The following is a 15,450-nucleotide window of genomic DNA, read 5'->3' as shown; positions in this document are numbered from 1 at the left end:
ATTATCAAATCGTTAATGATTTCGCAGCCACCAAAACAGTGCCATGGAGCGAAATCTCACTTACATAATTTCTTTTCTAATGAATGACCACAGATGTTGGCCATATTCGTGTTACAACTTGAGGAAATGTTTCACAGTTCAGACTTCACCTACGTGGTTCATTTCTGCTGACCTCAGCATCAGAGGTAATCCGCACACATTTGTGACTGCAGTTATTCACAGTGGTGAGACTCAGTGCCAAAACCAGAACAGGCGTTGCTGACCTCGACAGGGAGCATCCAGCACCGCTGCTTACTGCTGGTGAAGCAACACAAAGTGTTGCTCTTGGCACTGGCAGCCTGCAGTGCAGGTGTGCAGCTGCAGCCTGGCCAGGGCGCAGCAGTGCTGCTGTTACCACATTGCCCACGTCCCCAGTGCCCCCAGAACAGCAGCACAGAGAGGAACCACTTGGCTTTCAGCTGCAGACATGAACTTTATAGTTAAATTACTTGTTTGGCTTGCCCTTAAATGCAACCAAAGAATCCCATTATCCCAGTTAAAATAACTCTTCCTTTCCTATTTATACGCTGAACTGATAAAGCTTAAAACCATTTTACTGAAAACCATAAACTCAGCTTCTCTTCCAGTCAGCTTGTGCAAGCCTGAAGCAACACTGATAATATTATTACTGAGGCTATTTGCATAGGAAGACATTCTCCTTTTGATAAGAAAAAAAAAAAGAAGCCTTTCTACAATTCTTGGCTTGCTATGGTGGAGAGAAAGATGGCAGCTTCATCACTATGCAAATGATCCAGAGATCTGAAACACTGCACCGCGGCAGTTTGCAAGAAGTCCAGTGACTGTATTTACAAACTGCAGTCTGGTGTCTGCCCCGGTGATGGCATCCCTTCATTCAGCTGCCCAGGCAAAAAGGGCTGCACGCCTCGGGTGCCACGTCCTGCAGGACAGAGGGTATCTGTGTAAGCTGCAAGGAAACCTTCTGCTTCTGGTGGGCTCTGGGGTACTTCTGCTGCTTTGGTTTTAGATCCCATCGCACCTTTGGAAGTGCTCAATCAAACCATTTTGCTGAGCCTCCCTATAATAATCACATCTCCCTCCTGCTACTTAGATGATTAATGGTGGAATTTGATTGAAAACCTGGTGCCATGCCCTGTTTTCCCAAACCTCTCTGTCAAGAAACCTTATTCTACTATTCTGAGAGGAGACCTCACCTTGCTGCCCATGCCATTAATTGAATAACTATCAGTTCCAATTTATTCCACTTGGCTACAAATTAGATTTCAGCTGGCTATTTCCAAGCCCTGCTTCAACACAACCTTATAAAGCTGTGTCCCCTGGCTGATGCCACTTGTCAACCTGCATCTGTTCTTGGTGTATTAAAAGACAGCAAAGCCAGAAACCCACCAGTCTCTTAATGAACAGAATCCAATACATTTGGATTTGTTCTTTTTAAGTTTATCGTTGCTTTAATGAAGACAACTAGGCCTGGTATGCAGAGCCTGAGCTTACTTGCACCCTGCAACTTGCTATTGAAAGCAGAAGTTAAAACGGATCTCCAGAAAATCAGGAGCTACGTTCTCTTAGAATAAAACGCCTTGCAGAAGCAATTACTTGTTTCACATTATACAGCAGCTGATTCTTTTCCTTCTTTGCTTCTTTTTTCCTTTCCTTTCCACTCACTGAACTATGTCTGTAGCACCACTTCCTGCTTACCTCCCTGGGTCTCTCCTAACACAATTAAATATCCACACAAGGAAATTCTGTTGCTTGAGGAATCCTCATAGGAAGGGACGTGTCTACAACCAGTGCTCTTTGGCAGCAGCACTTGCCATGTTTACAAAGAAAGCCACATGCTTTGAAAAGCATATACTCTCACTTGAGAGGGCTTATATTCTCAAGTTCTTCTATTCCTAAATTTTTACATAATTCTGCAGCAATTTTATTTTTCTGTTCAGGGCATCTTCAGGAACGTTTTAGCCTCTGTCCCTTCACCGCTCAGTTTTATCGTCACAGTGAAGTGTAACTCAGTTTGCTGTCTCTACCACCCAATGCTGGAATGATTCATCAGGACTTTCAGAACGGTTCTCATACGGCATCTGTGAGAGACAGGGAGGACACGTGGTGCTGAGTAAGAAACAGAGTCCATGTGTGAGGCAGGGAAGATCTTCCTGCCAGCACTCCTTGCTTAACAGCAGCTCTTGGGGTGTGAACATCATGCACCGCTGCTGGCTTTGCACTGATAGGAATACTGTGACAACTCCTTTCAAAAATTCACTCTGTGCTTAGATGCTGTAACACAGCACTGCTCTGCATCTTCTGCTTCAGCTCAACACGTTGCCAGCCAGCCAGAGAGGAAACTCCTGCAACAGGAGGAAGTGGGCTAATTATCCATCGCTGACCTCCACGCATTCTTTCCTAAGACTGCTCTGCTGACCGGATGAAAGACGTGTCCAGGTTCCTGATTTGATATCTCCTATGTTATTGTAATGGAAAATGATGGAGATGCAGTATGTACAACCAGCAGCGCGCCTGCCTGGAGCGTCCCAGCACTGATCAGCAGTGCAGTATGGCACAAAGAAATACTTCTTAAGAAATGCTGCATTCCCAGGCTTATTTGTTTTCATATTTGCTAGAGAAATCTGAACTCTTATTGGTGTAGGAGGTCTAAATGCCAAAATATACGGTCCTTCGAGGAATGAATATATTTACAAGGGAGAAGAAGCTGTGAAACTCAATACTGCATTCTCCATATAAATTAATCACAATACAGAATTTACAAGGCATGTTTCCCAGCAAGGACTGAAAAGAAGATGCAATTAAGGAAGCCACAGTCAAGTGAAAGTCTCATCTCATCAGAAGATGCAGACGGTGTTTGTTTAGAATACAGTGCCTAGGGATAAGCTGTGTTATAATACCAAATATTTCCATCCATTGTTTGCAGGAAACTGAAGAATACTCCTCCTTCCATGCCCTAGAAGTAAAGATTGATGGGATGACTCTGAGATTTCACGAAAGCCTGTTCTTTGCACCCCCTTCGGAATGAACACAAATAAAATCCCAGCAGTTTCACTGCAGTTTTGTCTTCTTTTTCTAAGCTTTCACAAATATGTAACAAGCAGACACTGCACTTCAGAACATGGCATGAAACCTACAGTATTGTTTTAAACATGAAATAGGTTGGAAAAGACCTTCGAGATCATCAAATCCACAATGTCCTAAACAGAATTTTGTAAGCTTATGATTATACAGAAGTTCAAGACAAAGTGGAACACAAAAGGTTCCCAACCCAACTCAACAGAAGCATCTCCAGTGCAGAGTACAAACCAGTGCTGCAATCACAGGCTTATTCCTATTAGAGTGTAAAAATTAATAACATTAAAATACTGTGATAATCTCATGCTAATCGTGCATCTAATAAATAATTAGCTGTGAACACATTTGTCACATTGGGTTGTAAATTTCGGCAAGGCTTTAAGCCTTAAACACTGTTCCACGTGCCCATGGCCACCACTGGACATGCAGTACTGCTGTTATAAAATAAACTCGTTACAGAAAAGGGAAGAGGGTCAAACTCTGCATGTGCACACACTCATCTTCCCCCCCTTGGCTCAGATGTTACTGCCCTTAGCATCCTCTGTTCCCTTCAAATCCATCTCCAAGAATGTTCAGAATGAAGGGAAAGAAGACAGGAGCAAATCTCTCCTGGATGGTAGAAGTGAACTCAGAAGGAATTCAGTACGAAGTTTCAACACGCTTTCAAAGTTGATGGACAAAATATGTTTAAGGATGAGGGGATGTATAAAAAGGTCACAAAAGACCAAAACTACCAGCAGACCAGACACATAACAGAGACAGAAAGCAACAGATGTTTCTCTCCTAATTTACTCCTTTAGGATCTTCTCCAGATAACATGCAATGCTGCTTGCTAACAAAGCACTTCAATCTTATTGCTGCATGGCCCATAAATAAGCATTCCTAAGGTCAGAGACAGGAGCATGCAGAGGCAGAACAGCTCCTCTTGGGCAGGCTTTGTCTGATTTCATAAACACCACTTTTTGTCAAAGAAAATGAAATCTGTTTCCAAGTTCTGATGTGACAATTAGCTCCTCTTTGCTGGGCCTCTTCCTTGCACAGCACTGCTTCCATATTGCCTCACACCCCAGTTCCCCGAGTTCATCAAAACTAACCTCCCTGTTACCAACAGCTTTGTATACCCAAAGTATGTTTATTTTTAAACTACAGAACGCCACACAAAACACACCTAAAACAAAAACATATTTCAGCTCTTCTTCCCACTTGTGCTATTTTACACTAAACCAAACAAACCTATCCCAAACTCCTCAGTGCTTCAGAGTCGAGCTCCAAATGCCAAATCCCTAAATGCAGTTCTCACCTTCAGAGAGTTTGTCACTGCTGGTTTTCCTGCAGCTCCATCTGCCAGGACTCTGACTCCATCAGCACAGCCCCTGTGCCAGCTGGGAGCAGTTCCCAGAGACAACCGTGGCTCAAAGGCCTCTGAACAACCTGTGGATCCAAATGAAAGAAACCCGCCATGCTGTAGCGACCCTGCTTGGCCACGAGCACATCTGAGCGCTGTTATTGGTCCAGAGACAGAACGTTTGGGAGATGACGTTTTAGAGATGGTTTTCCAGCTCTCCATCCCCTGAAACACAGACGCACTGGCACAGCTGCCCATGGAGAAAGTGGAATCCCCAGACCTGGAGGAGCGCAATGCGGAGATGGGCATGCGGGGATGTGGTCAGTGGGCACGGTGGGTTGGGCTGGGGATCTTGGAGGTCTGTCCCAACCTCAATGATTCTACACAAAGGTGCACAACATGAGGCCAACACACTGCCTCAGACAGAAAGCTGCCAGAAATACACACCGAATGCACGCTATCAGAAAGCGTTTACATGCAGATTTCCACTTTAATGACACAGTTTAGAGAGAGACACTTTCAAAGTAAGATGCTTTCCTGTTGTGCTATGTCTTAATTATAATATTCTTGCAAAGAATTTCAATTTTTCCTGCTGCGGGAACAAGCTCCATCGTGAATTTATTAGAAAGAAATATAAAACATGCTATTAGTTAACGAGGCAGTGCAGGTGTGCTCAGGAAAGAGCTTGAGCTCTGTGGACACTGAAAGGAGCAAGATGAAGGGTTGGTTAGCTGCAGCAGAACAGCCCTGCATTGCTGCACAGCCAGAAATGTGCTGTCATTGCACACCACATGTGGAACAGCGCGGTGCACTCGGATTTGAATTCAGAGAAGTACTGAGGAGCACCTGGGAAAGAGGTGGCACAAATCAGCTCCTGCGGTAACTCAACGTGACTCCTAAAACCAAAGCAGCTCTCAGTGTATTTCTGCTCCCTGAAAGGAAATCTGATGGTCAGAATTAATGCAGGATGACAGCATTAGGGTTAAAATGTGTTACATGCAGCAAAATCAAAGTTTAGAAACAGACCTGCTTGATGCTGAAAATCAAACCCACATGGCAGGGGAGCACCTGGGAGAAGCCCTGTCCTTCTGGCACATCACTGTGCTGCTGGGAGCCAGCACCTCATGCATACCGAAACTCCATAAAAGACACTGAGCTGCAGGCCAACTTGCAGAATCTGCATTCCTCCTTCACCATTTGACTGTGGGTTCAGCACTGTTGCTGGATTGATGAAAATGTCTGAATTATGGGCATGAAGACATATTCACAGTCTTGTGACAGCTGCATATAGCACAGTGACACAAACAGCCACTTTCTTTTAACACAAGCGTTTGCAGCACTGTGCAAGGGTATTCTCAATTCATCTGTTTGCTTATTTGCTGACATGCAGCAAATTCTCTGACAGCGAGCGTGAGGTGCTGAAAGGAAGTTGGTGGCATCTCAGGGATATAAGAAATCCTGTGCTGTGTGTTTTCAGTCTGTTTTGCATAGAGTGGAAATCTTTATGGACAGTGGTTATGGTGTAGGCCAGGCATCCCCTGCAAGCCAGAATGGCACTCAGAACTCGTACTGCTTCTGCTGTACTGGTGGCTCTGAGTTAGCTGAAGCCATGAGGAGATCCGTCAGATTCTACCCTTACCAAGGTTGCACCCCTCAGCACACAGAAGGGGAAGAATTGAAGTAGCGGAGGTGGCCAAGAATGAGGCGTTCACTGCCTTTCAAGTGATTCACTTTGAAATCAAGAGACAGTGCAGCCAAAGATTGATTCTTAATATCACTGCATGGACCTCCGTGTAAAACAAATGCATGCAAACCGACCCTCTGTGTAGCTGAGATGCAGCTCCTACATTCTGAGTCCCAGCATACAGCAAATTTTTATGGCTAAGCCATAAACCTCTGAAAAATGAGGTTTATAATAGAAACTCTGACACCCTCTAATATATAGCAGCACTATTGGGTGCTGCTGTAATATGGCCCTAATTTATAAAGCACTGAGGGATCCTGTTCCATTTTGAAACTTACAGACAGTAATCTGCAAAAAGAGTAAACTACAAGGAAAAATGGTCACGGTGCCCATGAGCTATGGCACCTCGTCCATCTAACAATCCAAAAATCAAATAGGATGCCACAATATTTAGGCCGTGCACTGAATCCTGGACTGTCACAAAATAAAAACATGGCACATCACTGGACGTGGACGTATTTCATAAAGCCGTGTGCCATTTCATCTGCCTTGGGGCAGTATTTCTAGAGTGAGAATTTGATATAAGAGCACTAGAAGGAGAGAAAAAAAAGCACAGTGAAACACAACCCCAAACCTCCGGTTTTGCTTTGACATAATAGATGTTTTTGCAAGAGGGCTTCAATGTACTCCCGTTCAAATTGAAAAAAAGTGGCTAAGAAAGCAGATTGTTTACTCACAGGAGACAAAAGTTTATCACTGAACATTACAAAAAAGCTTTCAGTGTTCTGAGCCTCCAGCTCTGCGTAAAAACGCATTGGAAAAACAATAATTCACAGAGGCAGCGCTCCATCTCACTGCTCAGAATCCACTTTCCTGCAGTCTGCTGGGCCAGAAACTTGTTAGGAACCTTTGCAGTGACCCCGAAATGCTGAACGCAGACTGCAGCCCTCAGAGTTACGCTTGGAGGCTGCTCACTTGGTGCTTTTCGGTCACCGCTCCCCCCAGACGCCTTTCCCTGCACTCCCACCTCTCCCAGCACTGCAGCAGTTCTGCCCCAAATCCAGTTACAGAAGGACAGCCGTCCTGCTCCTTCCTTCGGGGCCTGAAGGCCGAATTCCCACTGCGCTGCCACAGCCATCACTTGTTGGTTAATGATGTAGTGCTTGCTTCCTAGTGTGGAAACAAATGGGAACCTTTTGGCTGAGCTGGAAATATCGTTTCTTCCCACCACTCCAAGTTGGCTCATCCCAAATGCTGAGGCTCTTCCTCACACTGAAGACATGTTATTCCACAGCAAGAAATAATACTTCAGCAGCTCACAGCTGTCAGGTTCAGACAAACTTCCATCGCGGCCATCCCAGATCCCTTTTGTAGTTCCCATAAGCAGTCTCCTTTTGCATGCTTGGCATCAAAGGAAAATAAATCCCAATTTATTGCACTCTCCTCGCTAAAACTGCATCTCTGTATACTTGCATTAAATCAAGCTCCCCATGTTCCTGTCAGCTCCATCACCGCCCACCAGCATGGCAACGTACCGCAGGCCTACCCGCTCCACACCAGTAAGCCCTCTGCTCTCTTCATTAACAACAAGCAGATTCGTTTGCTTAAAAAAGCCAACAAGCAAAGCCTCCAGCAGCACTGCACAGCTGTGCTTCCCCCAAACCTCCCTGGCAGGCGCTGAAGAACCGCAGTGCAAACATCGGGGCGAGAGGCGCTGATGACTTTGCTCTTCATAAGCTGTTAGCAGGCTAACGAGGGCATCTGCAGAAGGAATAGGCACTAAAACTGAAACCAGATACAAAATAAATATTCCAGAGTTGGATTCCTTAAAAAAAGATTCTGCTGAGCTATAGTTCCACATCAAATTTTTATTGAATACATTTTCTACCGAGAATTTGTGCACTAAAACCAGTCAAAATCATACAAGAGGGGTATAAATTTCACGTACAGTTTTCACTGCAAATATCCTTCTTGAGAAAGAGCAAAAGCACTGTTTAATCAAACCCATTCCACCGCCTCTCCTCCCTTTCCCTGCAACACGAGCTGGAAATGGAGCCTCGTGCAGCTCTGGTCACGGAAGCAGCAGAGGCAGCACTGAGACAAAGGCACTGCTGAAGGTCACAGCAAGGGACGGGTTGGTTTATTCATCACCGTGCCTAAAGCACACCTCACACGCAGTGCGGCTGCATGCCGGGAGGAACGGCACCGCTGCCCTCATCCCAACCTCACCGTAATCCACACAGTTCCAGGACGGCGCTGTGAAGCTCACTGCTGCTTCTTTCCTCAAGCTCGGAGCCACCCTCCCAACACCACGCAGGCCACACACTGGACTGCAGAGTTCACGCTTTGTCACAGGTTGCAGATGTCCTGAAATCAGGACTCAAATGGGCCTCAGCTGCTGTGCTGTGCCACACACCCTGGGCTCCCTGGGATGCACAGCATGCGGGCTCCCAAGAAGAAAATTATGCTGAAGAAAAGGTCAACGAATGGCAGCACTAATGATAACTACAGTTAATCAGAGTGCCTCGCCGCACAGGTAGCAGGTTACACGGCATCTCTGCTGTATTCTTCTACAAAGAGAGGAGCACTGCTGTACAATCCGGAGCTCAAGCTATGAGATGTATGGCTTCTTACACTGACGCTGCTCTATTACAGAAAGCCCAATGCAGCTACATTACCTCCAAAGAAACAATCCACATAAGTGACCTTGAAAGGTGTTGCATTCATTCTTCTTTCTGCATATTTTTGTGATGGATTTAATGTTCAATAAAATTGAAAGAATAACAGCTTTTCAGGCTCAAGCTATTTGTGCAAGTGCCAAGCCCTGCAGAAAGAGTTCAGAGCTGATTTCTGTACCTTACTCAACCCATTCACATCAAAGCTGATGTAGTGGCTCCATTCTCTTTTGTATAGGCTGAGAAGGGGATTTATTTTCCACCTCAATTCCTTTTCCTTCCAGTTTTCATATGACATATGTAAGGCAAATTCCTAGCAGGACAGATGCAACTTTTCAGTTTGCCATCCTCGGGTGGTGGTGATGGGTTTTTAGTTCTGTGTTTTTCTCTTTCTTTCTCTCTCTACAAAAAGAAAGCCTGAGCTGAGCAAAACCTGACTGATGCATTTCAGGAAGGTAGCAATTCTCCAATGTATTACATATCAAATGTGGATACCGTAACGTCTTCACAGTTCACCAGAGACCTCACATGCACCTCCGTACTGGAACATGGAGATTTACACATGTGGTGACATTCAGCACTACAGCCACTGGTGTTGTGTCTTAAATCCCTAAAGACGACACAGATGGAGGCTACAAGGAGAAACAAATGTGAACAGTGTGATTACTGAGCACCTGATGTGTGACAAAGGGCAGGAAGAGATTAGCAATAATGATGGACACAGAGTGCTGCGTGCCCCTAGTGAGTCCCGGGTGCTGCACCAGAGCCAGCCCAGCGCCATGCTGGAGCCCGGTGTGAGCAGAAGCCTTCTGAGGGTCAGTGCCCGGAGCAGGTGACTGAAGGAGGTCACTGATCAGAAGAGGTAGACAGGTACTCCTTCAGAAACAAAAGATGATTTTGAGAACGAAAGCAGCCTGGGTAATGACAGGGGAGTTCATGCAGGCAGAAGAACAGCATCAAGACTGCAGGTTTACCTGGAACACTTGGAAAAGAGTGCCTGAGCAGACAGAATGCAAAAGGAGGGGACTCGCAGCAGGGCCCAACACCTGTGTAGGAGTGAGAGACCTTCCCTGTACCCACCCAAAAACGTGCTTCAAATCTCTAAACTCAAATCAAACTTTGCTTCACTTTGGAACTTCTAAGCTCACCCTCACACAGCCTTTGCAGGGTGAAACTTCAGTTGACAGTTTAACACATTCCTGGCACCTGCAGATCTCATAATTGAGCAGGGAATACGAGATGAGATCAGCACATGGCTGCGTCCCTTCTGTGAGGCCGAGCGTCCCACACCAGCAAACAGCTCCACTAATGCAAGGTGTGTAATTTAATAAGCCATTAACTCAAACCTGAGGTGAAGTAAATTCAGCCCATTATACATTCCAAAATAGTATTAGAATTCAATTTAAGTGTCACCAAAAGCCTAATCCCCAGAATACAGAGAATGTTAATCAGTGACTTGGAGTTGGTGGTTTGATTTAATTTCCTGCTGAGCTGCGCTGTCGCACGGTTGTGATCCCTGCAGTGAGGATCTCTTGGTGGCAACCCATGGGTCTGAGCACACACAGCCCCAGGGGACTCTCCTGGTGAGCGGTGGGACTGCAGACAGAGCTGTGGGTGCCTCCTGCCTGGAGGTGCCTCAGGCCATGGATGGGCAGCTTGAGCTGCAGGAGGGCACCCAGCCGACAGCCTTGCATTGGAACTGGGTGGGCTTTGAGGTCCCCTCCAACCTAAGCCATCCTGTGGCTCTGTAACACCGCAGCAGGGATCCCAAGCATCCCTGAAAAGCCGGTTTGTTGTTTTTGTAACCACAGGAGTAAAATACAGCCCTGGTAATGCAGACGCTGCCAGAAGGAGCTGCTGGGAGCAGGCAGAGAGCAGGCGGCTTGCACACGGGCAGTGCCACGCTGGTGCCGTGCTGCCCGAAGGATGCACAAAGCGCTGCCTGGTAACACAGCTGGCACGGCACGCTGCCCTCCCCCTGCATTCCTGCACCATAGCACATGGCAGGATTACAGCGGCCATAAAGTGACGGATCCACCGCTTTCAATCCCCCCAAGTCAGACGTAAAGTGCAAATGGTGCATCATTTTCACAAAGAGCCAAAAGCGTAAAACCTGCTTTCCATTTCTGCAGCAGTCGGCCATGTTTTGGACTTTGTTATGTCGCCCCTATAATAACTCCTCCTGATTAGCAACCAAAGCACGTCACAGAGCAGTTTGGGAAATGCATCTCTTCTATAAACGACAACAGATTATTTAAGCAACAGCTAAAAAGCACTCCGACTGCTTTTTCCTTTGCTTGCATTACTGTCAGTCTTCTCGTATATCTCAAGAATGAGCCCAGGATTTTCTTTAAAATGGTGGAGAGCAATACAAAAATAGCGGAGTACTCATCTAAAATAAAGTTATACGTTTGAAATAGTTGGAAATTGTTTTTTAATCACTGCCATTCTTCTTCTGGAATATAATCTGCTGGCCATACGTTTCGCTTTTCTATCCAATTTCTAAGGAAAATGCAGCAAGTGTGTTAATAAATAATTTATAAAAACATTACAAGAGATAAAGCACTCCTGCTAACCCGTTTCCAGCCTCCTCGATACCAGTTCATTTGTAATCCTCTCCTTCCCCCTTTCCTGGAAGACTGGAAGAAGGTTATTGCTGCATTTCTGCACAGCCCCACTCTACTCAACCCGTAGGTGTCAAAGCACATCTTGTTCTGAAGGCATCCAGACTGATAAAAGGGCACAGCCTGATCTGAGTTGCAAGTTCAATTTTATATACTACAGACTTTTGTCACGAAAAACATTTTTCACCCCAAAGAGAGGGCTCACAGGTGCTGCTCCTTCAGTGCTCTGTCCTTCCTCTAATGATGGACAGCTTTGTGCTTAAAGAGGGGAAGGAGCTCACTGAAGACAGCTTGTGATGAGCTCTGCCAGATGGAACTCAATTTTAGCGAAGGCACGGGCCCTATAGAAGTAAAACCTGAAGGAAGAAAAGAAAAAATAGCCTTTGACTTCAACAGATCCTGAGAGTACGTGCAAGTGGAAGCATCTCTGTTGACATCTGCGCTATTTAAAAGGCTGAAGGTGGGCTTCAGTGGATACAGATGCCCTAAAGTATGTCTGCATCCACCTCTTCAAGAAGATGATGTTGGCACAGAGGTGGCCCTTCGGGTGTCCCCAGCCCCACACCCCCTGTCAAACAGGCACTGAGTGCCCAATGCCCACTGCTCTTCTTCAGCAGTGCAGCACCTCCATGTGCCACACACCACACGAGCATCAATGCTTCATCACCGTCATTTCCATCTACCCAAATAAAAAAGAACCATCACTGAGCAACAAGTCTGAAGATTTTTAAGAGATTGCAATATTTCCAATACACGTTTTAAAAGGCCCGACTCTTAAGGCTGTCCCAGGGCAGTGGGAGCTGAGCAGAGGATGCCCTGATCTGCTGGCAGCGCTCTGCCAAGGACAGGACAGGATGGGTCATAACAAACCATGCCAACTGCTGGCATCACTCCTGCCCCACTGCCACACTGCGCAAGAGCAGAGTTGTGAGCGGGCACAGAGCTGCTGCCAGCAGCCATCCACACAGCGGCCCTCCAGGAGCCTGGCATTGGATCCATCTGAGATTCCTGGGGTGCCAATTACCACACACAGAAGGAAACTCTGCATTTGGTATTCAGCTGTGCCAGTGTTTGAAAATAGACTCTCTCTGAGAATCCACATTTTTTCTGTGTTAGTCATTATGGGTACAAACGTTTTTCTTTCCCAGCAACAGAAAATCTGGTGCTGTTTGGAAGGACTGCTCCTAGCTGTGCCCTGCAGCACTGCCCGTGTGCTGAGCCCTTCCAGGAGGTGGAGGGCTGCCACAGAGCTGAGCAGAAGCACTGTGCAGACCTTGGAAAAACATCATCTGTTGTTCGCTCTTCTCTCTCTGGCTGCATAACCTTGAGAGCATGACTGAAGGATGCCCACTTAGCCTGGAAGACGCACTCATGAATCACAGGCTCACGTTCCTCGCACAGTGGAGACACAACGTGTCCTTGTTGCTAAATAAAAACACACTGCATTCACAACCAAACGTCCTGCACAAACAGGCTCACAAGGAACACACTTCCAAGTCCGCCCATCTCAATCGCGATCAATTACCAGAGCACAGAACACGGCCTCAATGTTGAGCGTGGATGAGCCAGACCTCAGGATACAGGCAAGATCCTCTGATACTGCAGTGCAAGTAATTAGATACAGGGGTGCTAATTGTTTGCTGTTCCACCCACAGCCTTCAGCAGGGACAGCTGGGAGAAGCACTGTGCCGCACCGCGCCGTGCAGCTGGGGATGAATTTAGAATATCCTCTGAATTTTCGTGTCACATCATCCATCACCAGCAGACAGACACTAAATAATAAAACAAACAGCTGTCTGCTGCCCAAGGCAAACTGGACTCTAAGTTTAGAGATTTTGTTCAGTTCAGTGTGCTGAACTGTGAACTTTTACTTTTAATGGCTTCTTTAGTCGTGCCTTTGCACAGCTCCCCATCTCACTGCCTGCTCCATCCAACCACAGGTCAGGTCAGGAATCTGCAGGTCGTGAGGAAAAGCTGCTGCTGCTGCAAGAAAGGGCCTTGAGGTGGGTTTGCTGGCTGCGCTCTGCTTTCAGCAATCACACAGCACTGCTTCCCTCCATGGAGGTAAAATACCACTCTGACTGCAGCAGGGGTAAGGATGCACATAAGAGAGGACAGTGATGCTGTGTGCACAGCCCCTTTGGGGACTCCACAGCACAGCCACCATCACAGAGCTGTGGGAGGTCCTTTTATGCAGGCAGCAACAGTTCTGTTTTAACATGGAAGTGTGATTGCAGATCAAGGGGAAAACACAGGGATATTTTCCATTTTGCCTCCGCACCCCCAGTACTTGTAACCGACAGCAGGATCAGTACAGGGAGCTGAGCACTCCTTCAGCTTCAGCCCACCCTGGGCAGAGCGCAGCCAAGGGATCCCTGAACACACCAGCACACCCCAGGCACTGCACACCGCAGAGCTCAGAAGGCTGGAAGAGCTTTGCTGTGCCCACAGCAGCGAAGACAAAAGTCAGTGAGTAACTCAACAGGACTCCTCCACACCAACCATTCTGCCACCCACTCCTGATGGAGCCGTGTGCCGTCAGGTTCACACAGAATTCACACCAGTCCCCAGTGCTGCTTCTGCTTCCTCTCCCCACAACTCTGCACGCATACACAGCAGCTGGCTTCCCGAGTCCTGCTGCACGGCTGGCTCCAAAATGGAAAAACACAACTAAAAACCTGGAAAAGGTCTCACTTCAGCTGACCCTGTTTAGGATACACATAAGCTGGCAGCAGCTCGGTACTTGCTAGAAATTTATCTAGAAAAAGGAGAGACGTACCGCCTTAAGGAAATCCATATCACCTGCAGACAAGAAAATCCCCAAACCATCCAATGCCCAGCCATGCAGCTTCACTTGGAACAATAGCAGGAGGAAGGAATCCAGCATCATCCTACCTGAAGAAGCCAGTAGCACCTTCTGTGAAACGTGGGGATGATGGAGGAATGGACGTAACAGCCGTACAAGCACTAAGGACAGAAACAGAGAAAGCAGAGACAGGATTAGGGAAGGAAATTGTTATTTGGGCTCATGATGAGCAGGTTTACGAGGCAGCACCCAGAACAGGAAGGAGAGACGGCATCTGTTGTCACGCCAGTATTTGCTGCAGTCATTCCAGGGCTTCAGCTCTGCTGATATAACAGAATGGCAGCTTGCATCAAGGCAAAATTTTAGGAGAATACATTTTGAACACTGCTACAGGTTAAAGACCCAACAGACAGTCTTTACACGTTTCTCTAGTTAGTATACAGGTATAAACCCCAGCTGCTGATCCCCAAAATCATTCTCAGCCTTTGTGCCAGTCCTGAGAGCAGTGGTGGAGCTCTCCCAGCTCTCTGCAGTCCCACATTGGACCACATCCCCCTCCAGGCAGAGGAACCACCCAGCACCCGATCTGGGGCAGGGCAGAACGAACAGGGTCTGCCTGCACTGCATCCAAACAACTCAACACCCTTCTTCTCTTTCAATGCGACAACCCAACGCCTCTTGGCTTATCACCCAGCTATGTGAACTGAAAACAGAGGGCATGTAAACCCTGCCCACTGCTTCATGCAGGAAAATAAGAAAATGCATTTTTTTCTTATTCTTTACGTTAAATGAACTTTGCTTGCCCAAAAGGAGTAAGGGTAAAGAATTCTTTCTGTAGCAAAATCAAATTTCCAGTGTGTTAAAATCCTAAAACAGCACTGTCAGGTGGAAGCTGTGCCCATTACAAACCAACCACACTGAATCATTATTAATTTAAAGGATCCCAGTACAGTTCCTGTTCACAAAATAAGTTTATTGCTGAGAAAGCAATATTATTTTCTGACTCCACTGGCTTTTAATATGCGGGGATGGGGACAGGTGTGCACATGATCACATATTCCCCTTTGCCAAAGGTGATTAGTTTTCCTTGAACGTAGCGCTTTATGCATACCAGGATTCTGCAATTACAGAAGGAAAAAAAAGAATCTGAGGGGATTTTGCCCACAGTCCCACACCCTTCAGTAACTGCCCTTCCTTGAGCACCTCCAGGGACGGCGACCCCA

General features: G+C 46.7%; 1 protein-coding gene across 1 annotated transcript in view; it reads right to left on the bottom strand.

Moving 5' to 3' along the window:
* Positions 1 to 15,450, bottom strand: part of LOC122167333 (calmodulin-binding transcription activator 1-like) — a 124,925-nt gene that overhangs the window by 28,803 nt on the left and 80,672 nt on the right. Inside the window, exon 4 of the mRNA XM_042831826.1 lies at positions 14,317 to 14,388. Coding sequence (XP_042687760.1) covers positions 14,317 to 14,388 — 72 coding nt within the window. The remainder of the gene's footprint in view (positions 1 to 14,316; positions 14,389 to 15,450) is intronic.

This window comes from Centrocercus urophasianus, unplaced genomic scaffold, assembly GCF_019232065.1.
Source record: "Centrocercus urophasianus isolate 14NV4802_14NV808 unplaced genomic scaffold, USGS_Curo_1.0 seq_36, whole genome shotgun sequence".
NCBI lineage: Eukaryota > Metazoa > Chordata > Aves > Galliformes > Phasianidae > Centrocercus > Centrocercus urophasianus.
Note: the sequence above shows the minus strand (reverse complement) of the source record. Positions and strands in the feature narration are given on the sequence as shown.